Raw genomic sequence first — 27,799 nt, forward strand, 5'->3', positions numbered from 1 at the left:
TCCTCAAAAGTCAGAGGCTAGGTCCTTTATCTCTAGCCTCTGTACCTAGCTAGCATTGTGTCTTAAGCCTTGTGTGATCACAGCTCCTGTTTCTTTTTTTTTTTTTTTTTATTTAAATAGCCTTTAATTTACAGGATATATACATGGGTAACTTTACAGCATTACCCCGTCCCCTAAATGGCAGGATGACCAGTAGATGTTAAATATATTAAAATATAACTTAGATACACAATAAGTATACATGACCAAAACATTATTTTGCTGTACAAAAAGAATCAGACTCTGAATTATTGTACAATTAGCTTGTGAAGGAAATCAAAGATGCAGGTGTGCATAAATATAGGGACTGGGAATTCAATGTAATGGTTTTTAGTCATCTCCCAGAGTTCTTTTTCTGGGTATAGCTAGTTCAGTTCATTACTGCTCCATTAGAAATGATTTGGTTGATCTCGTTGCTGAGGATGGCCTGATCCATCAGAACTGGTCATCATCTAGTATTGTTGTTGAAGTATATAATGATCTCCTGGTCCTGCTCATTTCACTCAGCATCAGTTCGTGTAAGTCTCTCCAGGCCTTTCTGAAATCATCCTGTTGGTCATTTCTTACAGAACAGTAATATTCCATAATTTTCATATACCACAATTTATTCAGCCATTCTCCAACTGATGGACATCCATTCAGTTTCCAGTTTCTAGCCACTACAAAAAGGGCTGCCACAAACATTCGTGCACATACAGGTCCCTTTCCCTTCTTTATAATCTCTTTGGGATATAATCCCAGTAGTAACACTGCTGGATCAAAGGGTATGCACAGTTTGATAACTTTTTGACAGCTCCTGTTTCTATTGTGTTTTAAGACTGGAGATGCTTTGACACATTATTCCCATTTTATACATTTTTAGTGCCATTTTATAAATGAGAAAACTAAAGCTCCAAGAGAATCAAGAAGACATTTGTCCAAAGCCCCATAGTGAGTAAAAGTGAAATTGGAACTGGAAGTCAGGTCTTTTTTTCTGGACCATACTGCTTTTCCAGGTAATAAGTTGTCAGTAATTTTTTGTTGCTATTGATAATGATGATGATGAAATACATTCTTTCAAAAAGGAGTTTGAAGGCAGCTTGGTGATATATAGTACATAGAGTCAGGAGCATCTGGGTTCAAATAAAGCCTTAGAGTTACCTCTGTGACTCTAGGCAAATCACTTTGCCTTTATTGGCATCAGTTTACTCAACTGTAAAGTGGATATCATAATAATACCTTTCCCCTAAGGTTGTTGTGAGGATCAAATGAGATAATATTTGAAAAATGTTTAGAATAGCCAGGGTGGTGAGGTGGGACAGTAAGTAGAACATTGGGCCTAGAAGAAGGCTCAATTTCATGAGTTCAAATCTGGCATCAGAAACTTACCAGCTATGTGGCTCTGGGTAAATCACTTAACCCTGTTCTCCTTCTTATCTAAAAAATGAGCTGAAGAAGAAATGGCAAACCATTCCAATGTCTTTGTCATGAAAATCCCAAATGGGGTCACAAAGAATCATACATGACTCAAAAATAACACATAACAGACACTTAATAAATATTTATTTTTTCCACAAAGGAAAAAATTTTCCATTGATCAGAAGCAGCATAAATCCTAGCTGAATAATCAACCATCTGTCATGTCACTGTAGTAGGAAGGGATTCCTTTATAGGTTTGGTCAAGGTTAGACTGCATGACCCTAAAGGTTTTTGATTCCACCTGGCTCTGAGAGTCTGTGATTTCTATGACCCTAATCTGAGAGATTCTTCCCTTTTTCAGTATAACTTTATCAGTCAAACATTAATCAATTGACAACCATGTATTTATAATAATATTTTATAGCCATACTTTTAACTTCCCCATGTACACCTTTAATAACTTATTTTTTCTTGTTTTTCTAGTTTCTTGGGTGTAAGATGTATCTTTGCATGGCTGAAAAAAAAGTTCATAAATGATCAGGTCTGAGCCTTTATGACCATTGGATATCAGAGATATTCATGGAATGTTAAAACAGAAAAAAGAGAATGTTAGAATTGGAAGGGATATTAGAGGTCATCCAGATCAACTTTCACTTGCAGAGGCCAGGAGAGAAGCCTGAGGGTCATGCTGTGACCAAAGCCAGATTCCTCAATCTCAGCAATATTAGTTTCTCTGATCTCCCTTTTTAAAAACAGATTTTACTGCTATCTGTTATCTTTAAATGGCATGGTTTTCCCCCTTCATATTTCCCACTACAAGAGAATTATCTCTTATCATAACAAGAAAGAAAAAAGAACAAGTGAAATAAATTCAGCAAAACTGATCACCCCGTATTAAAAAAAACAAAACAAAACAAAAAAAACAACCTGACATTATGTGCAATCCACACCTATAGACCCAAACCTCTGAAAAGGAGAGGGAATTATCTTTTAGCTTTTCTTTGTGGGGTAGGAGCAACCTTCTGATTGGTATATCCTAGTATCTTGCATTTAATAGTTGTTCAAAATAGCTTGATTGATTGTGAGTGATAGAGAATTCACCCCAGTCAATATGGTATTTACTTATATTCTTGTAAAACCACAAAGGCTATTTTCTATTGACTTTCTAGGGACGCCCTGTTCTCTCTGACTGATAGCAGCTGTCACCTGCTTCTCTTCCCACGCCACCACAGAAGTCTATGTTGTACCACTGCCCTCTTTTGGCCATTGATATTCATAAACTTCCTGGTTCAAATCTACCTGATTAAAGATGAAAAGGCACTTTCTGCTCTATTACCTCTAGCAACAAATATAAAATGCTCCTTTTGGCTTTTAAAGCCTTTTTATAACCAGATTTCCATTCTTCTTATACCTTATACTTTCCGTGGACTTACTCTATCATGCAGTGACTGTCCTCTTCCTTGCTCCTCAAATAACACAATTCATCTCTCAACTCGATATGCTTTTCACCGATTGTCTCCCCATGCCTGGAATTCTCTCCCTCCTCATCTCCTGACTTCCCTTAGCTCCTAACTAAAATTCACCTTCTACAAGAAGCTTTCCCAGTCTTCTTTAATATTAGTGCCTACCCTCTGAGCCAATTTCAATTTATCTTGTGTATATCAAATTTGAATGTAAGTTTTTTCTTGTCTCTTTCTCCCATCAAATGGTGAGCTCTTTGAGGGCAGAGACTATTTTATATATATATATATATATATATATATATATATATATATATATATATATATATATATATATGATTACATATATATGATTATATATATACATATATATGTATATATATAATCATACATATATATATATATAGTATCTTCAATGTTTAGTACAGTGCATGGCACATAAGAAGCACTTAAATGCTTATTAATTAGTTTTGATTCCTCCAAAATATCTCTGCAGAAGACAAAGTTCAGTCACATCCTGGGAAAAGTAAGATAATCGTATATATGTATGTTTCAGTAGGTGCCCCAAAATTTAGTTTTCTTCCTTCAAAGCCCAGATCAATACACCCTCTTTTGTGAAGTGCCTCTCTGCTTAAAAAAAAAAAATTAAAACAGAGAAAATCTTTACTAAATTCATTTAACATCCGATTATTACTTAACTATCCTGTACTAGGTATAGGAAACTGGACTCTGCCAGGAGAAATATCACAATTTGGTTCAGACAGTTTCATTTCTCCTTTGTTCTGCTCTCCTAGATAAGTTACCTCCAAGCTCTTTGTGGTTAGTGGGAATTCAATTCAATCTGACGATCTTTTATTAAATGACTACTATGGACAAGGCTGCAGTTATCTTGGAAACCAGCCATCTACCACAGATACACTGCCATTTCTGATTAACCTTGTGGACAGAGCATAGTGGGTCGGGACATCATAGTTTTTATCCCTGGTAATGACTTAATCAATCGACCTTATAGTATGTATTAAGTGTTTAATATGCATCACACATTGTCCTAGTGTCTGGGAATACAAAGAACCATTTTAAACTGTCTGGTTGGACATCTTACTAGATGTCCTGTAGTTATCTTAAATTCAACTTAAAAATTGAACTCTTTACCTTTCCCTACAAGCCCTTTCCTCTTCCTAGATTGGAAACCTGGATGTCACCCTTGCTCCCTCACTTTTTCTCATCCATCTCTATACTGCTGTCAGGTCTTCTCAATATCACTTTTGCAATAATTCTCATATAGCTCCCTTTTCCCCTCTGACCTTGCCACCACCCTGGTGCAGGCTCCTATCACCTCATGTCTACTGATTGTCTTCCCTGTTTGACTTCTCTTCCTTACCAGTTTATAAGCACAGTTCTTACCTATTTAATAAGTCACTCCTCAATTTAATAAACTCTTGTCCTTGATGTTAGTTCAGTCAAATCTGGCTCTTCTGGCCCCATTTGGATTTGTGTCTTGGGTTTTTTTTTTTTTTTTTTTTGGCAAAGATAAAGAAGTCGTTTGTCATTTCCTTCTCCAGCTTATTTTACAGAAGAGGAAACTGAAGCAAACATGATGAAGTGACTTGCCCGGGGTCACACAGCTGATAAGTGTCTGAGGCCAGATTTGAACTCTGGAAGAGTTTTCCTGATTCCAAGCCCAGAGTTCTATCCCATGAGACTCCTGGCTGCTACAAACTCTAGTAGTTCCCAATTACCTCGAGGATCAACTATGAAATCCTTTGTTTGGCTTTTCAATTCCTTCATCACCTGGCCTCTCCTACCTTTCCAATCTTCTTACACCCCAGTGATACTGGCTTCTTTTTCTAGTCCACCTACAAGATACCCCATCTCTCCACTCTGTATCTAATATGTCTAAAGTGCTCCCTCCTTATCTGTCTCCCAGATTCTTTCAAATCTCAATTAAAATACTAAATTCAGCAAAAAAACTTTTTAATCTCATTTGTATTCTCTCTAAATTACGGTTTACATAATAGATATATATATATCTATATCTTATACATTCATCCTTGATAGTATATTGTCTCCCCATTGTAATACCAGTTTTTTAAAGACAGGGTCACTGTTTTAAGGGCTTAACATAGTTCTTGATCCTTAGTGAGTGTTTTTAAATAAGTATTTATTATACTTATGGACTTGGCATTCCTTGTCCTTGAGGAGTTTATAAACTAGCAAGGAGAAACAACATGTAGGAACTTAATTATAAACAATATAGACAAAATAGAGATTGAGTACTCTCTCTTTTTTTTATATATCTGATTTGTTAGACTTTGCTCTTTTTTTTTAAATTTTTTTATTTAATAGCCTTTTATTTACAGGTTATATGTATGGGTAACTTTACAGCATTGACAATTGCCAAACCTCTTGTTCCAATTTTTCCCCTCTTACCCCCCCACCCCTTCCCCCAGATGGCAGGATGACCAGTAGATGTTAAATATATTAAAATATAAATTAGATACACAATAAGTATACATGACCAAACCGTTATTTTGCTGTACAAAAAGAATCAGACTCTGAAATATTGGAGTACTCTCTTAGCATCTTCTTTCCCTCCCCCCTTGGAAACCCACTCCCCAGATTCCTAAGAATATGTTTCTCCTAGGAAAGGTTTTAGGTGCTAGATGTAGCTTTGCAAAGATTTAAATTGGATTTTAATTGGTAGGTCCTATTTTAGTTTCTATTAATGGAATGGACAGGAATAGAATCCAATTTTCCCACTGACTTGTCACTTAGGAACCTTTCATCTTTACTCCTGATTGATCTTCAAGTGGCTGTGGTTCTTTGTACTTTGTTACTGATTTTTTCCTCATTTGGTCTACTTTGTAGGATTCAAAGATTCATAAACAAACACTTAAAGGTAGGGGCTGCAATTTAAGAGCGCCCTGAGGGGTTGAATCCTTATGTAAATAAGACACTCCTTTTAAAGCCTGAAGAATCCCTCACACTCATTTACCTGTTTTGTAAGTTTGGCTCTGTTTTTTTAAGGGGGAGGGGAGGGCTTAGTGGAGCAGAAATACATAACTATTTTCTGGCATCTTGTTGCTTTGAAGAACTCTCAGTAGTTTTAAGTTAACCAGTCCAATAGAGAATAGTTTCAGGAAAGAGTCTAGCCAATTGGGAGAACTATTTTAAAGAGGTTTGGGGATGGTTGACTTTGCAGTGAAGGAATAATTTTGACAACCTTCTAGAAAGAGGAAAGATGGAAAAATGGGCTAAACTTAATATTATGCAACCAAACACTGCTTTCTGAAGAATCTTTTCTTCAGAGTCCATTGGTTTTGGGGGTGAGCTTTCTCAAAGCCTCTAACCATATAATCATAGAGTTCCTCAACTAGAAAGGGTCTCAGCTCAGAAATCCTTTCTACTAAATCCCTAATATTTAAAAACATTTCCGTGTTCCACTTGAAGTCCTCCAATGATGGGGAACCCTTATTACTTCATCACGCAAATTATATCACTTTTAGACAGCTCTAATCATTAGGAAATTCTTCTTTATATTCAGTAGAAATCTTGACCTATTCCTTCCATTCCCACTTTCTGCCAATTCGTACCAGTTCTTTCCACTTGGAGTAGTTAGACAAAACTAATCTCTTTCAAAGAACAATCCTTTGTATGTTTGAACTGTCATGTCTTCACCACTATCACCCTCACCCCCTTCTTTTTCTTCTCCAGGTTAAATATAATCTCTTATGGTTTTGAGCCCTGTCATTTTCATTACCCCTTTTATGTATGTTAATTTATTAGTATCTTTCCCAAAACATGATGCCAGGGCCTGCATCCAGATATGATTTGCGCTGGGAGTGCCATCTCTCTTGTTTAAAACACCAGTTTAGTAATGTAGCCTAAAATCTCATTTTGCTTTTTTGTTATAGTACAACTGAATTCAAAGTCCACTTTACTCCCAGTGTAGAAGTTTTAAAGATTGTTAGTTTGTTAGTGTCATAGACCCCCGTGGCAGGAGTCTTGTTATTACAGTTATACTAAAAATATGGTTCAAAATCTGACTGCAAATAGCAGGGTTGAGGTTGTTGATAATAGGTAGCACAGTGGTCCAGTAATTCAGCCTCATCAGCTGCCAGAACCAGAAATAATTGTTTTCTTGGGTTCAATCAAAATTTATAGAACTGGAACTCCTAGCCATTGATATTGAAGCTCTGGATTTAAATAATGGTAACAAAGCCAAGTATAGAAGTTGTTTCCTTCCCAAGTTTCTGTATCTGTAAAGTAAGGATAATGATAATTATCCTGATATCCTCATAAAGATGGAAGACTCGGGAGCTTTTATTACTTTATAACTTTATTACTTATTTAATGTCAGACTTTGGACTTTCCTTGGATCTCAGTTTTTTCATATAGAAAATTAAGAAATTAGATTTAAAAGAAATCATTTTCACAAATATCAGATAGGAGGAGCATGACTGCATTTATTTGAAAAAGATCTAGGGATTTTATTGTACTGAAAGCTTAATATGAGTCCACTGTGTAACACAGCTAATGCAGTCTTGGGTTGCATGATAAAAGGTATAATGTCCAAGTCTAAGGATGTGATAATTCTATTTTACCTTGTCCTAATCAGACCACACATGAAATATTATATTTAATTATAAATATATAATCATATTTAATTATATAAATATATAATCATATTTATATATAATTCATAAATAATAGCTACCACATTTTTAGAAGGGCCTTATAAGATGGGTAGTATTTCTTTTTGTGTTTTCTTTCTTCTTTTTTAAGCTTTTTGTTTTCGAAATATATGTATAGTTTTTTAACATTCACCTTTGCAAAATCTTGTTTCAAATTTTTTTCTCCTTCCCCCCACCTCCTCCCTTAGATGATAAGTAATCCAATATAGGTTGAATATGTGCACTTCTTGTATACATATTTTCACAATTATCATGCTGCATAAGAAAAATAAGATCCAAAAGGGAAAAAAAATGAGAAAGAAAACAAAGCACAAGCAAACAACAACAACAAAAATTGAAAATACTATGTTGTGATCCACAACTCCACACAGTCCTCTCTCTGGGAGCAGATGGCTCTCTCCATCACAAGTCCATTGGAACTGACCTGAATCATCTCAAAGAGCCACATCAGATAGGTAATATTAGATTGGATTCAGGAAGATCTGAGTTTGACTCTGGACAAGTCACTTCCTTCCCTCAGCCTCAGTTTCCTCATCTGTAAAATAGGAATAATAATAGCATTTACCTCATAGGATTGCTGTAAGGATCAGATGAAATAATCCAAGTAAAATACTTTGAAAATCTTAAAGGAAAGATAAATGGCAACTATTATTGCTCAGAAGAGGCAAAGTAGAGCCATAAAAAGCTTGAAGTTTATGTATTATGTATATCCAATAAAGGAATGAGAGATTTAAGCTTTAAGTAGACTTTGGGGCTATATGACTGCCTTTTTTTCCAAGTATAGAATGATCAGGCTGATTTATGAGGACCAGACTTTTGAGTCCATAGTGATATTTCTACCTGATTTCAGTCCAAAGGATCATGTTCTTGTGAAAACTTGGGAGGAGCAGTTCTCTGGTTGTGGCCCAGCAAGGGACTGAGGGTATTTGATGATGGAAAGTTTTATAATTGACTACAGAATTGAATGTGAATACAAAAGAGGCAATTTACCCATCTTTCATTCTCTTTCCTTTTCAGTTTTTAGGAGGCAGGACTGTTTTGAGGTTGAATGTCCTTTCTATTATACTGCTATAGTGCTTGTGAACATATAGCACCTCTGTTTTTGGTCTTTTCTGATCTTAGACAAACCTGCGTCTAGCAAATGACCTTGTGAGTGCAGGAGATTTAAAGATTTTATGGTAGCAATAAGTAATAGAAGTAGTGGAGTGGGATGCTCACTATGAATTATAGAAATACATTGATTCTTTGAGCTGAGGGGAAAAGCGACATCCAGGGGGAACTTCATGAAGACTTCATGAGGGGATAAAAAGACTTCCAGGGCCAAGAGTGGGGTGGTACTTCATTACTACAAGTATTGAAGAAAGCTGATTTACACTTAGAAGCAGTGGGCTTAAAAATGTTTTGTACCAATTATTCTTTACCTTTCAGTAAATCCTTTTTCTTTTCTTTTTTTTTTTTTTAAATTGTAGCTTTTTATTTACAAAACATATGCATGGGTAATTTTTCAACACTGACCTTTGCAAAATCTTTTGTTCCAACTTTTCCCCTCCTTTCCCCCACTCCCTCCCCTAGATGGCGGGTTGTCTAATACATGTTAAATATGTTAAAGTATATGTTAAATACAATATATGTATACATATTTATATAGTTATCTTGCTGTACAAGAAAAATCGGATCTATAAAGAAGGTAAAATAAACCTAAGAAGAAAAATAAAAAGGCAAGTAAACAATAACTGAAAGAGTGAAAATGCTATGTTGTGATCCACACTCATTTCCCAGTGTTCTCTCTCTGGGTATAGCTGGTTCTGTTCATCACTGAACAATTGTTAACTGGATTGCATCATCTCATTGTTGAAGAGGGCCACGTCCATCAGAATTGATCCTCTTGTTGTTGAAGTGTATAATGATCTCCTGGTTCTGCTCATTTCACTTAGCATCAGTTCATGTAAGTCTCTCCAGGCCTTTCTGAAATCATCTTGCTAGTCATTTCTTACAGAACAATAGTATTCCATAACATTCATATACCATAATTTATTCAGCCATTCTTCAACTGATGGGCATCCATTCAATTTCCAGTTTCTAGCCACTACAAACAGGGCTGCCACAAATATTTTTGCACATACAGGTCCTTTTCCCTTCTTTAAGATCTCTTTGGGATATAAGCCCAGTAGTAACACTGCTGGATCAAAGGGTTTTGACAGTTTGATAACTTTTTGAGCACAGTTCCAAATTGCTCTCCAGAATGGTTAGATCCATTCACATTTTCACCAACAATGTATCAGTATCCCAGTTTTCCCACATCCCCTCCAACATTTGTCATTATCTTTTTCTGTCATCTTAGCCAATTTGAGAGGTGTGTAGTGGTATCTCAGAGTTGTCTTAATTTGCATTTCTTTGATCAATAGAGATTTGGAGCACCTTTTCATGACTAGAAATAGTTTCAATTTTTTCATCTGAAAATTGTCTGTTCATATCCTTTGACCATTTATCAATTGGAGAATGGCTTGATGTAAATCCCTTTTCTAAATGCTAATGGAGGAACAGCTAGATGGCTCAGTAGATAAGAGCATGGATCCTGGAGTCAGGAGTTCAAATGCAACCTCAGACATTTTTAACACTTAGTAGCTGTGTGATCCTAGGCAAGTCACTTAACCCCAATATCTTTCAAACAAAGCAACAAAAAAGCAAACTGCTAAAAGCTAATGGAGGTGACCTGCTAATTATAAATGGGAATCATATAGGTGGCTACATAGGAGCTATAGTACTAGAAATCCTAGCCTTAAGATTACCCTGCAGAAAAAAGTCAGTCTACCTCTGGGAACTCTGGGGAATCTAAAAGTAGAACAGTTGCCTTCAAGAAATGTCTGAGTGACAACAAAAGTATACTGTCAGAAGGATCCCTGTCTTCTTGGCCACATGTGGATGGACTTAATGTCTCCTTATTTTCACTCCCTCACCCTTCTCAGATCTCTTTCAATTTTGCAATTATGCAATTCGAATGATAGAATTTTTTAAAATCCCCAGCAGTCCTTTCACAAGGATATAACAAGATTATGGAGAAGTAGAATCATATTTTTAGAGAAAATTGTCATCTAATCCAACAACCTGTTTTACTTATTAGGAATCTAAGGCTCATTAAGATTAAGTGGTTTATTACATTGAATTCCCAATCCCTATATTTTTGCCCACCTGCATTTTAGATTTCCTTCACAGGCTAATTGTACAATATTTCAGAGTCCGATTCTTTTTGTACAGCAAAAATAACAGTTTAGTCATGCATACTTATTGTGTATCTAATTTATACTTTAATATATTTAACATCTACTGGTCATCCTGCCATCTGGGGGAGGGGGTCGGGGAAAGAGGGGAAAAATTGGAACAAGAGGTTTGGCAATTGTCAATGCTGTAAAGTTACCCATACAAATAACCTGTAAATAAAAGGCTATTAAAAATAAAAAAAAATAAAAAAAAAGAAACAATAAAACACTGGCAAATGAGAAAAAAAAAAGATTAAGTGATTTGCGGCAGAAACCATGTATGAACTCTTATTTTCTTACTCCAAATCCAAAGCTCTTTTTCCAATATGAATAGAATAGATGTGAAAACACACTGAAAATTAAAATTCATAAAATGTTTTATTTATTTATTTATTTTTGCTGAGGCGACTGGGGTTAAGTGACTTGCCCAGGGTCACACAGCCAGGAAGTGTTAAGTGTCTGAGACCAGATTTGAATTCAGGTCCTCCTGTCTTCAGGGCAGGTACTCTATCCACTACGCCACCTAGCTGACCCCGTTTTATTTATTTTTAATATATTTTATTTATATCATTAAATAAATCCCAATAGCATGTAAAAAATTGAGTTCTAAATTCTCTCCCTCCTCTTGCCATTCCCCATTATTTGAGAAGGCACGAAATATGGTATTGCTTATATGTGTGTAATTGTGCAAATATATATTTCCATATTAGTCTTGTTGCAAAAAAATAAACACACACAAAAATCCCAAGAAAAATAAAGTAAGAAAAATATGCTTCAAACTACCCCCAGAGCTTATCAGCTCCCTCTGGAGGTGGATAGCATTTTTCAACATTGTTTTGCTCAGGAGTAGCTGAGTCTTTCCCAGTATATTGTTCTTACAACATGGCCATTACTGTGTATGATGTTCTGTTGTTTCGCTCACTTTACTTTGCATCAGTTCCTAACGGTCTACCCAGGTTTTTCCAAAATCATCCTGCTCATCATTTCTTATCGCACAGTACAATCACAAATCATAACTTGTCCAGTCATTGATGGGTTTCCCCTCAATTTCCAAATCTTTGCCGCGACAAAAAAGTTGCTACAAATACTTTTGCACAAATAGGGTCTTTCCTTTTCCTTAAAATAATCAGCAGCATCTATTTAAAACCATCAGTAAGCATCATATGTAATGGAGACAAACTGCAACCATTCCCAATAAGATCTGGAGTGAAACAAGGTTGCCCACTATCACCGTTACTATTTAATATTGTATTAGAAACGCTAGCTTTGGCAATAAGAGCTGAGAAAGAGATTAAAGGAATAAGAATAGGCAATGAGGAAGCCAAATTATCACTCTTTGCCGACGACATGATGGTATATTTAGAGAACCCCAGAGATTCTACTAAAAAGTTATTAGAAATAATCCACAACTTTAGCAAAGTTGCTGGTTATAAAATAAACCCACATAAGTCATCAGCATTCTTATATATCACTAACAAAATCCAACAGTCAGAGTTACAAAGAGAAATTACATTTAAAGTAACTACTGATAGTATAAAATATTTAGGAATCTATCTGCCAAGGGAAAATCAGAAACTTTATGAGCAAAATTACAGACCACTTTTCACACAAATTAAGTCTGATCTAACCAATTGGAAAAATATTAAATGCTCTTGGATAGGGCGAGCAAATATAATAAAGATGACAATATTACCTAAACTAATCTATTTATTTAGCGCTATACCAATCAGACTCCCAAAAAACTATTTTAATGACCTAGAAAAAATAACAACAAAATTCATATGGGAAAAACAAAAGGTCAAGAATTTCAAGGGAATTAATGAAAAAAAAATTAAATGAGGGTGGCTTAGCTGTACCAGATCTAAAATTATATTATAGAGCAGCAGTTACCAAAACCATTTGGTATTGGCTAAGGAATAGATTAGTTGATCAGTGGAATAGATTAGGTTCAAGGGATAAAACAGTCAACAAATATAGCAACCTAGTCTTTGACAAACCCAAAGATCCCAGCTTTTGGGATAAGAACTTACTGTTTGATAAAAATTGCTGGGAAAATTGGAAACTAATATGGCAGAAACTAGGCATTGATCCATACTTAACGCCGTACACCAAGATAAGGTCAAAATGGGTTCATGACCTAGGCATAAAGAATGAAATTATTAATAAATTAGAGGAACATAGGATAGTTTACCTCTCAGACCTGTGGAAGGGGAAGGTCTTTATGACCAAAGCAGAACTAGAGATCATTACTGATCACAAAATAGAAAATTTCGATTATACCAAACTGAAAAGTTTTTGTACAAACAAAACTAATGCAGACAAGATTAGAAGGGAAGCAATAAACTGGGAAAATATTTTTACAGTCAAAGGTTCTGATAAAGGCCTCATTTCCAAAATATATAGAGAATTAACTCTAATTTATAAAAAATCAAGCCATTCTCCAATTGAAAAATGGTCAAAGGATATGAACAGACAATTCTCAGATGAAGAAATTGAAACTATTTCTAGTCATATGAAAAGATGCTCCAAGTCATTATTAATCAGAGAAATGCAAATTAAGACAACTCTAAGATACCACTACACACCTGTCAGATTGGCTAAGATGACAGGAAAAAATAATGATGATTGTTGGAGGGGATGTGGGAAAACTGGGACATTGATTCATTGTTGGTGGAGTTGTGAACGAATCCAACCATTTTGGAGAGTAGTTTGGAACTATGCTCAAAAAGTTATCAAACTGTGCATACCCTTTGATCCAGCAGTGTTACTACTGGGATTATATCCCAAAGAGATTATAAAGAAGGGAAAGGGACCTGTATGTGCACGAATGTTTGTGGCAGCCCTTTTTGTAGTGGCTAGAAACTGGAAACTGAATGGATGTCCATCAGTTGGAGAATGGCTGAATAAATTGTGGTATATGAATGTTATGGAATATTATTGTTCTGTAAGAAATGACCAGCAGGATGATTTCAGAAAGGCATAGAGAGACTTACACGAACTGATGCTGAGTGAAATGAGTAGGACCAGGAGATCATTATATACTTCAACAACAATACTAGATGATGACCAGTTCTGATGGACCAGGCCATCCTCAGCAACGAGATCAACCAAATCATTTCTAATGGAGCAGTAATGAACTGAACTAGCTACGCCCAGAGAAAGAACTCTGGGTGATGACTAAAAACCATTACATTGAATTCCCAATCCCTATATTTATGCCCACCTGCATTTTTGATTTCCTTCACAAGCTAATTGTACAATAATTCAGAGTCTGATTCTTTTTGTACAGCAAAATAACGGTTTGGTTATGTAAAAAAAAAAAAAATAGGGTCGGACTTTCCCCTTTTCTTCATTTTCGTTTCCATACGGACCTAATAGTCTAATAACGGCATTGCCAGGGCAAAGGGTTCAGAACCGGGGGCAGTTACACATTGCACCCCAGGACGGTTGGATGAGCTCGCAACCCTACCAGCAGCGAGTGCGTCAGCGCTCCAGTCTTCCCGCATCCTCTCCCACACCTGTAATTTTCTTTTTCTGTCATTTTAGCTCCGAGATTCGCCACTCACACACCCTTTGACCATTTAACAGTCCAGTCCCCATGAAGACCTTGTATTGGAACCAACGTACACATTGGTGGGGGAGGGGTCGCCAGTGGTAACTACTGGAACTTTACTTTTCCTTCCCCCCTCATTTTCAGTACTTACTCCTTCACGCCAATAAAAAACATGGCCACCTAGTAGTGGACGCCCATTGGTAGTTACCTAAGTGCCGCCCCCATCCGTCCCGCCTCCCGCTTTGCTCCGCCCTATTTCGTTTTCGGGCTGCCAGTAGTTATGGAACCGGAAGCAGCTTCTCTAGGGCCAGGTGCGCCTGCGCGATCCTGTGAGCGTCAAGATGGCGATGGAGATCCGGCTTCCTGTGGCCCGCCAGCGGCTCCCTGAGAGCCTGGACAGGGACACGCAAAAGCACTTGGTGGTTCCCGGGGACACGATTACCACGGATACCGGCTTCATGCGGTGCGTGGCAGGGCCGCTCGCCTTAACTTGCCTCTTCCCTACGACTCACGCGTGTCCCCTCCGTTCCTACCTATTCCTCCACACCCCTGGTCCCTTGTGGCTCTTCGCGTACCCAGCGGTCCTGCATCTTGGGTCTTGTGTCTCCGCGTGTCCTTGCGTCTCTGATCCTTGGTGTCCCTCTCCTGCGCGTCCCCGCGCGTCCCCGGCTCTGTGTTCCCGCGCGCGCCTGCGCGTCCCATTGTCGTTCCCGTGTGTCCCTTCGTGTTCCTGCGTGTCCCCTTTCCCCCGTTGCCCATTTGGCTCTGTGTGTCCCTGTGTTCCGGGTCTCTGTTCCTACGGGTCCCACTGAATTAGTCGCCTCGTGTCCGTGGCTCCGTCCTCCTATGCCCCGCGTGTCCCTCCGTCTCTTCCTGCGCGCCTCCTTTCTCTGAGCGCCCTTGCACGCGCCCATGCTTCTTCCAGCCTGCTCCTGGATAGCCTCGTGTTTGTAGTCTCCGCGACCCGACCCATCCTCCTGCGCATCTTCCCGCGTGTCCATGCATCTGCCGCTCAGTCAGCAAACATTCACGAAGCCCCTCCTGTGCGCCCGGACCGGTGCTAAATGACACGGGGGCAGAGAAATGCAACAACACCCGGCGCCCTCAAATAGCAAGGGCTGTTTGTCCTGATGGAGAGCAGAGTGCCCTTGGGTCTTGAGTAATAATTACGTTGTGTTTTTCTTCACAGGGGCCATGGTACCTATATGGGAGATGAGAAGCTTATAGCATCTGTGGCAGGCTCTGTGGAGAGAGTAAACAAGCTGATTTGTGTGAAAGCTTTGAAAACAAGGTGTGTTTACTCATTCTTCCAGCTGGCAGGTCACAGAAGCTGTGCCTTAGGAGGGAGGCCCCTCCATGTAGGTTTGTAAGGTACTAGGACCGATTGGAGGAAATGCGGAAATGGGGAGAGAGCCTAAGTGCAAAGGATAGTAGCAGAAACTTCTAGAGAAGTTTAAGTGTGACAGGAATTTGAATAGACCAAAACTTTTTATTTGGTTCTTGGTTTCTTTAACTTCGGATGAACACTTCTCTTGCATAGCTATAATTTTCTTTTTTCTTTTTCTTTTTTTTTTTATTTAATAGCCTTTTATTTACAGGATATATGCATGGGTAACTTTACAGCATTAACAATTGCCAAACCTCTTGTTCCAATTTTTCACCTCTTACCCCCCCCCCCCCCCCTCCCCTAGATGGCAGGATGACCAGTAGATGTTAAATATATTAGGAAATCAAAAATGCATGTGTGCATAAATATAGGGATTGGGAATTCAATGTAATGGTTTTTAGTCATCTCCCAGAGTTCTTTCTCTGGGCATAGCTGGTTCAGTTCATTCCTACTCCATTGGAAATGATTTGGTTGATCTCGTTGCTGAGGATGGCCTGATCCATCAGAACTGGTCATCATACAGTATCGTTGTTGACGTATATAATGATCTCCTGGTCCTGCTCATTTCACTCAGCATCAGTTCGTGTAAGTCTCTCCAGGCCTTTCTGAAATCATCCTGTTGGTCATTTCTTACAGAACAGTAATATTCCATAATTTTCTTTGTTAGGTTATGTAGAGGTTCCATATTTGTGCTTGTTAGTTCAGAAGAAAAAATAAACATGGAGCGTCCTCTGTGTTCAAGGTACTCTTGTTGATATAGGAAAGTAAAATATAGCCAAAGACCTCAAGGGACTTGTAGTCTCATTGGGCTTAAATGCTTTAAAAAACTCAGTGATACAGAAGAGTTAAATAAAACAATACAAGAGAGGTCATAAAGAAATATGTAGTTAATTATTAGTCAAAATAATTACAAACTTTGATCAATGCACTGAACAATTGTGACTTTAGAAAAATGATGATAAAATGTGCCATACACTTCTTGTCAAGAAAATGATGGTCTACAAATCATTTCTAATGGAGCAGTAATGAACTGAACTAGCTATGCCCAGCGAAAGAACTCTGGGAGATGACTAAAAACCATTACATTGAATTCCCAATCCCTATATTTATGCCCACCTGCATTTTTGATTTCCTTCACAAGCTAATTGTACAATATTTCAGAGTCTGATTCTTTTTGTACAGCAAAATAACGTTTTGGTCATGTATACTTATTGTGTATCTAATTTATATTTTAATATATTTAACATCTACTGGTCATCCTGCCATCTAGGGGAGGGGGTGGGAGGGTAAGAGGGGAAAAATTGGAACAAGAGGTTTGGCAATTGTTAATGCTGTAAAGTTACTCATACATATAACCTGTAAATAAAAGGCTATTAAATTTAAAAAAAAAAAGAAAGAAAGAAAATGATGGTCTAGAAGTACAGGATGAGACATATATTTTCAAATATGGCTAGTATATTGAATTGTTTTGTTTCACTATATTAATTTGTCGTGGAGGCTTTTTATTGGTGTTAAGAGTAGGCAATGATAGATTTATAGAAAAAAAGAAAAGAACATTGACAGAATATTTTTTTAAAAGTACATAGAAAAAAGTTCCAGTTGAGACACCTAGAACAGTTTTGCTACCTCCAACATAAATTTAATATATGCTTTGAAAACCCCAAACTATTACAGAAATTTAAACTTTTTTATACAGACCTTGTTTTTAATCATTTCTATGCTGAAATGTGCATGTATGTTCATAATTATTAAATTCATACTAAAGGAAATTGAAAAAATTCAAATTTTCTAATGATTGACTTGTTTTCTCTTTCAGGTATAATGGTGAAGTGGGAGACATTGTGGTGGGGAGAATCACAGAGGTAAAGTTTCAGTCAAGTAGTTTGCCTTTTCCCCCCCATTAATACTATTTTATTTTAAAAATTATATATAAGATAATTTTCAACATTCATTTTTGTAAGATAGTCAATTTTTTTTCTCCCTCTCTTTTTAACCTTCTCCCTCTCCATGACAGTAAGCAATCTGATATAGATTATATGTGTACAATCATCTCAAACATATCTTCATATTAGTCATGTTGTGAAAGAAAAATCAGAATAGGCAGTTTGCTTTAGAAAAAGATCATTCTAAATTTCACAAGCAAAGTAAGGGAACATTCATATATATATATATATATATGAAGATGATTATGTGTGAAACTATAAATTCCTTACATATTTCAGTTGTCATGTTAACTTTTAAAGCTATTTTGCTTGTGCAAGTAAGTGTAGTCAGGACATTTGCCAAGTCCTAAAATGTATATATAATTCTGTATCTTGGACTCATCACCCTTCTGTCAGGAGGTAGGTATCACGCTTCATTGCTGGTGAACTTCTCTAGACTTGTGTGTGGTTAGTGGTGAAACTTAAGTCTTTTGAGTTGAATTTTTTTTTAAAAAGTTCACTTCATTCATCCTCAGTTCACACAAGTCTTTCTAACTTTCTCTGAAATGGTTTCTTTCATCCTTTCTTACAGTTCAGTCTTCACTACTTTCCTATACTATAGGCTGTTTGGTTGTTCCCCAGTCAATTGAATGCCCTTTTTGTTTCCAATTCTTTGCTACAACAGAGAGAACTACTATAACTATTTTCATACATAGGGATTTTTCTCCCTTTCTTTTGTTTCTTTGGTTTATAGGCTTAGAATTGTTATTGGTGGTTCAAATAATATATATAAACAATTTGAGTGACTTTTGGGGCAAAGATCCAAACTGCTTTTCAGAATTGCTGGACCAGTTCATAGAGATTATGTGCTTTAAAAAAAAAAAAAAAGAAAAGAAAGAAAGAAAGAAAAAATAGTCAAACTTCTGACACAATCTTTGGTAAAGGGCTATCCTGTATTGTTTAATATATGATGAGTTAAATTGTATTTTACTTTGTTTTTGCTGCAGGAATTCAGACTGTAATTTTTGGGGCCACAACCTTACTGTCTTACTTTGTAGGTTCAGCAGAAGCGGTGGAAGGTAGAGACCAATTCTAGGCTGGATTCAGTCTTGCTTCTCTCATCCATGAATCTTCCTGGAGGAGAGCTGGTGAGTGCTTCCAGCTAAATTCCATTTTCCTACTCACCAACCATAGCTGCCAAAGCTTGGAATTTCTATACTTGTTCCCTTATTGCTTGAAGAAAATGTAGAAGACATTTATGAGTAGGATTAAAACATTCTGTTTTATGTGGTCAAAGGAAGGGCTAAATTTTTCCAACAAAGGCATTGTTTATTCTGACTTTAGTGTAATAGCAAGGACATCCTTGAGATGGAAGATCAATGGAATATTATCTGGGAGGCTAGGAACAATAGGAACTCAGACTCCCATTTCTATTTATTTCCATATTCCAAGTCTATAGTGCTCTACACAGACAAACATGTTTTTGGAAATTAAATTTTAGTATATAGACTCATGATGTAAGTTTATTATGAGAAGCTTTCTTTAAAGGAATCCTATAACAAGCCTTTTGAAAAGTTGTTTAAAACTCCTAATTTTTCTATCTTTATATAGCTGGATTTTCATATCTGAGTACACTTATTCCTTTGGATAGTCATTGGCAGTCTTAGGATAGAGTAGAAGAAAGAAGAGGAGGATTACAAAATCTCTGTTGCAAGAGAGCTCAGAAATCATCAGATTCATCTTGTATCTGAACAGAAGTACTTTCTACCTCTTCTCTGACAAATGGTCACTTATCCTGTGCTTAATGACTTCCATTAACAGGGAACTAACAAGTTCCTGAGGCAGCCTGTGCCATTATAAGAAGGATACTCCCATCCTGAACCCCAGATCTGTGTCTCTGTTACTTTACAGTAATGACAGTGATGGCCACAGCCATTGTGCTCAGGTAGTGATTGCTTGTGACTCAGGCACTTTAAGTCACATTGTCATTTTGTAGATTAGAAAACAAGCCCAAGAAGCGTAGTCTAGATAAGTTAGCATCAGAGATGGAATTCAACCCAACTGCTTCCCTTTTCCACTGAGGCATGATAACTTCAACCTGTTGTTCATGGTGCTCCCTCTGAGGCTGAATAGAACAAATCTAAATCTTTTTTGTGCCAGTCCAGGCTACAAGTATGTAGTAAGTGACTTGTATGTACCACATACTTGCTAAGCACCACACACTTAGCAGTCATAGGGTCATAAGTGACAGCCCTATGAAGACTGCTGATAAGTCTCCTCTCTCAAAATCTCTTTTCATTCAGATATTTGCTAGTCATTCGTCCTCCAACTTCTTCAACATCTGGGTCTCCCTCTTCTGCTACCTTTGTAATACTTAATAACAAAAAAACTTAATAACAATAATAATAAACTCTTGATATAACCAGCAAAGAATATGTCATGACTATTACCTCCTGTCTATTGGACACTGGACCACTTACTTTGTTCAATCCAAAATTAAATTAATTTTTTTGACTTGCCTTGTCTTACTGTTGTTGACTCATTGAAATTAGAGTTTCATTAAAACTTCCCAAACTATTGTCTTTGTAGAATTTTCCCAAGCTATACTTGTGAATTTTTTTTGTATAGGGTTTTATATTTCTATTAAATTTCCATCCCAAGAAGCCTGGCTGTGACCTTCTCTAAGCCCTTCACCTCTTGTTGCTCCATGCCAGGCCTGAAACCAGAAGTTGCAGAACAAATGCTGATCTTTCTTGGTTTAGAGGAGTTTCCTCCCTAGGAGTTTCCTGTACCAACAAAATCCAACATTTGGTTCTCAGCCAAATGAAAACAAGATAAAACAAACATCAGCTTATTAGATCTACCCCTCTTTTCCATCCTGGCTAGATCCTTTTGTGTCCTAATTGTGCTAGGTTTCCCTTCCAGTTTTGTGTTATATGAAAATTGGACATGAAAGGGAGGGGGGAGGAGAAACGAGACAGAAAGACAGAGGTGGCTACTTTTGATTGATTGAGGTATCATAGTTCTGCTGCTGTGCTTAAGAAATGAAGGAGGCCCCTCTGAATGATATAATACAGACCTCTTTATTTTTTATAGATGCGTAGACTAGCATACAGGGAGGGACAAAGCAACAAGATTAGACTAGTATTCTTAAGATTATTCTTCTGATTCTTCCATTGCCACAGTTATTTTGGGGGATCATAGGATTCTAGATTTAGGGCCGGAAAAGACCTTACAGGCCATCTCATTTTACAGATAAGGAACTGAGAAGCTTGCCCAGGGTCATCCACATAGCCGGTGTCTATTCAAGATTCAAATTTGAATCTTCCAGAATTTTGGCTATTGCTTTCTTCACTGTGATCCCAAGATGCCTAAGACAGTTCAGGGCATCTTGGTATCTTGGTAGCTGATGTTATTTGATTATTAAAGCTACCTCAAGACTTTTGGGATACCCTGTATAGCTCTAGTATATATCTTCAGAAGGAGAAAAAAGAAATAAGATCTGGGGAAATTTGTTTCTGTGAGTTGATGTAAATAACATTTTTGTTTCCTTGTGTATTTCAGAGAAGAAGATCTGCAGAAGATGAACTTGCAATGAGGGACTTCTTACGGGAAGGGGATCTTATCAGTGTATCCTTAGATTTTGTAGTTTGGCACCTTTCTAGTTCTGTAAAGAGTGACAAAAATATAATTGAAATTGAATTTAAGTGATGTGATAAGCCTAAGAATTTTCACAGTCACAGGTGAGCTTAAAACCAAGGTTATGGATGCTGATGAATAATTTCTTCACTTTTCTCATAAACTCTGTCATCTCTTTTATGTACCACCTAGTCTGGCTCAGCTATTTCTTTATGACAAGTTCATGGTAACCTGAACTTTAGGTTAGATGGGAAAATTCACTTTAACTGTAAGGTGGCCATTTATCCCCATGAAAAAGGGTGTTTTTTTCAGACCAAGATGTCAATTCTGGCTAAAGGAGAATGAGTAGGTCATAGTATTCCTAATTAGTGTGGTTTAGAACCAGAACAGGTTTTCAGGGAGGGCATGTTGAAAATGGAAAATAAATCAAACCAATGTGAGGGAAGGGAATGTGGGATGTGGGTGATGAGAAGGTATTTTAAAATGAGAATGGAGAGGTATAAGTTGCAGACTACAGTTACTTCCTTCATCATTAGGCTAGGCTGAAGTCCAGGCTGTATTTTCTGATGGTGCTGTGTCTCTACATACCAGGAGTCTAAAGTATGGAAAAGTGAGTAGTATTTTTAAAACCTTCTTACTGCCATTTTCATCCTCTTTATGATAGGGCCTGCAAGCCTTTTTCTGAATCCCTGGTACAATCTGTAACCCTCTGAGCCTTTTAGAAATGGGAATGTGGGCTTGGTACCACACATATCATTTTGACCCCAGTGTTCTGTGGCTTAAGATCAGAAGAGGTCAGAAGCAACATGTGTGGAATATCCTTGAAACTATGATATTGGAGAAACTGAAAAAAATCTTGCTTCTCTGACAGAGGAATGATTCTCCCTTGAACTTGCTTTAGTGAAATTGGAGCCAGTGTAGTCCATAAAACATTGTTAATGCCATTCCTTCTTAGGGAAAATAAATTCACAGTGGCACCTAGTCTAGGTTGGATAAAATAGAAGGCTTTAAGATAATATAAACATTTAAAAATATAAATGATATTGCTTCTGGTAAAATTAATTTTGTTACTTGAACTCTCAAAATGGTATTCTATGCAGGAGCAGAGGTCTGTAGGAGGTTCAAATTATTATCAGGCTATATTATTAAAGTGTCTTTTTTAAAAAACATATTTTCTTTAAAAAAAACAAAAACCCTGTGATATAGTAGGGTTTATATGTTTTTAATTTTTTGAAGTAGAACAAAGAAATCTTTCCTTGGGAAAGTTGTTACATCTCCCAGTATTCCGAAGTCTTCAAATATGGAACGAAACTCTGTTTTACATTGTGGGCTGTCATCCTTTGTTGTTGAAGATAATGCTACCAAAACCTTTGTTGTGAAGGCTGGATTTGACATTTCTTCTCCCTTGGGCAGGGAATGACAAGGGAATGGGACAAAACCAACTGGTGATAAAAGCCTTAACCTTAGCTGAATTGCATCATGGATTTAATTGCACTAAAATGATACAGACTGTTTTTAAAAAGATTTTAAAATCTTTTTAATCTGATTTTAAAAAGTTTTCAATAATCAGCAGATATTAAACATGTATAATGTTTATACAATATATGAACGTGATGTAGAAATTGAATTTTGAGTCATCATATAGATTCTATTATAAAAAAAATTTAGCTTTTGATATATATATGTGTATATATATGTATATGATATATACATGCACACAAAAATTTACACTTAAATAATCACACATGGTTGTGTTTGCATGTGTATATATGTGAGAGAACAATTGCTTTTGAGCAGGCAAATCTGGAATGGGGAAAGGATTTCGGATTATACTTAGTTTATAATCAACTTCAACTCTGAATGAAATTTTTAATTTTCAGAGGTCAATTTGTATATGATATATACAAGGACAACCTCTGCTGATTTATTAACAATAAATTCATTATTTGTTTATTTATATCTTAGCTTGGGCAGGGAGTTCTTGTCCAGGTTTCCCCTTCTCTGGTGAAACGACAGAAGACCCATTTCCATGACTTGCCTTGTGGTGCCTCTGTGATTTTGGGCAATAATGGCTTCATCTGGATCTACCCAACTCCTGAGCAGAGAGAAGAAGAAGTAGGGGGCTTTATTGCCAATCTAGAGGTGAGAAGTCAGACTATTACAATCAGTGTGGGTGAGTAAATAACTAACAACTGAAAGAATTCTGACACAGTCAGTTCTTTCTCTAGGTGTGGATAACATTTTTCATTATAAGTTCTTTAGAGTTGTCTTGGATCATTGTATTGCTGAGAATTGCAGTCATTCACAGCTGTTAATTTGTACATAGTACGTTTCACTTTGCATAAGCTCATGGAGGACTTTCCATATTTTTCTGAAAGCATCCTGCTCATCATTTCCATAGAACAATAATATTCCATCATAATCACATATCTCAATTTGTTCAGCCATTCCCTAATTGATGGGCATCCTCTCAATTTCTAGTTCTTTGTCCAGAGAAAAGAGCTGTGTAAATATTTTTGTACCAAAAGTCCTTTTCCTGTTTTGTTTTGTTCTTTATCTCTTTGGGGATATGTGCCTAATAGTGGCATTGTTAGGTCAAATGATATGTGTGGTTTTATAGCCCTTTGGGCAGAGTTCCAAATTGTTCTCCAGAATGGCTGAAACTGAAAGAATTTTGGGTGTGGCGTGTTTTTAACCTGCCTCTTGATTGGATATGTTCTGAATTGCCTTGAGAGCTGTATATTCCACATCATTCTTTGTTCAGAAAAGATTTACATTTTTGACCAATTGATTGTTAGCAAAAATAATAGGCAGGCCTAGGGTGATATCCAAAGATTTTACTTTGTAATGAATGAGATGAACTCATCCTTATTCATCTCTTTTGGATCATTCTCTTCAATGTAATTAATTTAGACTCTACTCATTCAGCCATTGTTTATCAAGTGCTTACTGTGTACAAAGTCTTGTGGCGAATCTAAATGATAGTTGAGAATAGCTTTGACATGTGCTATCTCATTTGATCCCCACAAGGACTCTGTGAGGGGGGGTAATGAAAATATTATTCTCATTTTGCAGATAAAGAAATATTTAGGGTGATTAAATGAGCCCTTATGGATCTTATAGTTAAGTTGATGAGATGAGACATTTACATAAATATGTTATGAGATAGATTTGATAGATTCTTTGATATGTAGAAAATGTGAGTATAGAAGAGAGGATAGCTTCTGCATGGGAGCATTTAGGGAATACTTCATGAACAAGTTGTCTGAGTTGGGGCTTGAATGATAGGTCAGAATTAAAGCTGATGGGAATGCAAGGTCAGGGGGTAGCATGAGGAAATTGGAACCATCAGGTCTGTCCTTTTTTTCTAATGTATGGTTTAAGTTTTGATCTTGTCACTTTTTGGGGGGTCATTTTTGTCCTGTGTCTTTATATGGTTGACACTGAGTACATTTTTCTTTTTTTTTTCCCCCCAAAAAAATTTTCTTCTTTTATCTTTAGCCAGTACCACTCTCTGATCGGGAGGTGATTTCTCGACTCCGAAATTGTATTGTCGCCCTGGTGGCTCAGAAGATGATGTTATTTGACACTAGCCTTTTGTACTGCTATGAAGCATCTCTTTCCCATCAGGTATTCAGTTGGGTTGTTCTTCATATTTCACTATCTGCTCTAAACAGTTTTATGGCAAAAATGAAATAAGGTCTCTCTCTCTTAATCACACCAAAGGCATTGAGCAGTCTTCCCAAATGTACTTCTGTATATTAATGTGAAAACATATGGTGAAAATCTGAGTCAAACACAGCTGCCTCCTTATTAAATGTTTTGTGATAAATTCCTTATTTATAAATGAGCAAATCTTTGGGATTTTTTTTCAGCATCTGGCAACTACAAGATCAGGTAGGGTAAATGTTTATTAGTTCCAGTGGGACAGCTTAGTGGCAGAATGTCAGAGTCTGGGCCAGAGTCTAGAGATCCCAGTTCAAATCTGGCCTCAAACATTAACTGTGTGTGACCCTGGGCAAATCACTTAACTCTGTTTATCTCAGTTTCCTCCTCTGTAAAACAAGCCAGAAAAGGAAATGGCAAATCACTTCATTATCTTTGTCAAGAAAAGCCCAAATGGGGTCATAAAGTGTTGGGCATGACTGAAAAATGATTCCATAACAGATTAGTTCCAGGTTTTACTACTTAGGTTTCTTAATTTCTTGTAAAATAGTATCTTTATACTGCTCAACAGAGAGAATCCTTTTGATTTATTAGCTAATGCTGTAATTTCAGCAATTTCTGTCCATTCCTTACCCCTCATATCCAGTCAAATACCAAATTTTGCTATTTTACCAAATCTTGCTGTTTCTACCTTACCATATCTCCTGTATTTATCTGATTCTCTCTAGTTCCAGAGCTACCTTCCTAGGTCAGCCGTTTATCATCTTTTACCTGAATTATTGTAACAGCTTCTCAACTGAAAGTTCTGCCTTAAATCTCAGCCTTGTCCAAACCATCCTCCTTCCACACAGGTGCTATTGTGACTTTGGTAACATGCAGATTTGACAATCTCTCTGTGAAACTGCAATTATTCCCTTTTATTTTTAGAATAAAATAAAGTGTTTGATTTTCAAATACCTTCACAACTTGGCCCCAACCTTTCTGTTTAACTTTATTTTGCATTACTTTGTTTCTAGTACTCCACAGTCCGAACTGAATGAGAAACTCAGTTTCTCACATATATAACTCCATCTCCCACCTCCACATCTTTGTATCAGCTGTTCCACATAATTTAGAATGTAATCCCTTATCATATTTAACTCTTAGAACCCTGTATTTCCTTCAAAACTGCTCAATGTATTACAATGACACTTTTTGTGTTCTCTTCTATATTCCCCAAGGCTTCCTCCCTTCAAAAATTTGCCTTATATTTATGTTGTGAATACTTACATTGGCTTTCCTGTTCAGAATTCTTTAAGGGCAAGAGAATGTTTCATTTTTGTCTTTGTATCTCTGTTTTCAACTATAATGCTTAGTGCATAGTAGGAATTTAATAAAAGTTTTTTATTGTAATTTATAGCCTATTCTGTTTTCTGGGCCAGTTTCTTTTACTTCTTCCTTTTGTATTAGTTTGTTTTCTCTGTGTTAGGTGTAATTTATAAAACTTGGTTGTATGCTTCATTTCGGTTTCTTATCTATATGAGCAATTTTATCTTTTCTCTTTTAGATCAAGGACATTTTAAAACCAGAGATAATGGAAGAAATTGTAATGGAAACTCGACAGAGACTTTTGGAACAGGAGGGATAAGGAAAGGAATCTGGAGATGAAGAATGCTATATATTTTTGGCTGACGCAGTTTTTGGATACAGCTTAGTTCTGTGTCTGGATCTTAGTTGGAACATGGCAATTTTTTAGATAGAAATTTTGATCAATAAATGCAAAGAATACACTGTGATGGACACCTAGCATTAAGCTAAATGAGGAGCCAAGAAAAGAATCATTTCATCAACACTGACAGGCGTTCTTCTCTTACCTATAACTGTTCTTTCTTTTTTATCAGGGTGTTAAGAAATGAGGGTGTTAAGAACATAGGTGGAAAATTGTGCCTTTGGACTCTTTAGTTGTAGTTTGAATCCAAGCACTAGATGGCAGTTTCAACTGATTAAAAGTATGTGATGTTCCCTGCCAGACTGTGTTTCACTTCCTGGAATAGTAAAGAGAATCCTTTGTTTTCCACCCACCATCATTCAAACATAACAATGTAAATAAACCCAGTGACCCATGAAATTGGCCCTATAAAAGACATAGCAACTCTGACCCCAAATGTTACTTTTCAGGCTTGCTGTTTTGAGCAAAAACATCACATTCCACTTGTATTTTAATGAGTTTTTTTAATATTTAAATCTAAATAGTGGCAGCTTACCCAATTGGAATTTTGCATTCCATTTAATGGACTACTTTAAAAGTATAGATTTAACTTTGATGAATATTGCCTTACCACCCTGAGATTGGATTTTAGATTTATCTTTAAAAGAGTGGAATCCTCTTCACCAAAAATCTTAGTTCTGCCCAGAAAGAGATTATTTATATAGACTCTGCTGGATACTTGAATTGCCGTCATTGATTTACAAGTCACCTTCGAATGATGTTAGAGAGAATGAATTAATTGAGTCTGATAAAGAGGAACAAAATGAAGCAGAGACAATAATTTTGACACAGCTTTTTGGGGGGACTTGACATTCATGTGCAGTTTTTTTAATGTGCTGTTGGTTACATTGTTGAAAGAGTTGTTTTTAAAGGTTTTCTAGGGGCAGCTAGATGGGGCAGTGTATAGAGCACTGGCCTGGAGTCAGGAAGACCTGAGTTCAAATCTGCCCTCAGACTCTTAATACTTCCTATCCCTGTGATCCTGGACAAGTCTCTTAATACCAATTTCCTCAGCCAAAAAAAAAAAAAAAAGAAAG

The 27,799-nt window shown here is 36.7% G+C and overlaps 1 protein-coding gene across 1 annotated transcript; it reads left to right on the plus strand.

Annotated features, from left to right (window-relative positions):
• The first annotated feature begins 14,705 nt into the window (after window positions 1-14,705).
• Window positions 14,706-27,177, plus strand: EXOSC2 (exosome component 2). Its single transcript, XM_003757404.3, has 9 exons — window positions 14,706-14,864; window positions 15,591-15,692; window positions 17,605-17,650; window positions 18,769-18,858; window positions 21,275-21,340; window positions 21,891-21,959; window positions 23,315-23,491; window positions 24,851-24,979; window positions 26,562-27,177. The coding sequence occupies exons 1-9, from the start codon at window positions 14,743-14,745 to the stop codon at window positions 26,640-26,642; spliced, it is 882 nt and encodes a 293-aa protein (XP_003757452.1). The 5' UTR covers window positions 14,706-14,742; the 3' UTR covers window positions 26,643-27,177.
• The last annotated feature ends 622 nt before the right edge of the window (window positions 27,178-27,799 follow it).

This window comes from Sarcophilus harrisii, chromosome 2, assembly GCF_902635505.1.
Source record: "Sarcophilus harrisii chromosome 2, mSarHar1.11, whole genome shotgun sequence".
In the NCBI taxonomy this organism is placed as follows: Eukaryota; Metazoa; Chordata; class Mammalia; order Dasyuromorphia; family Dasyuridae; genus Sarcophilus; species Sarcophilus harrisii.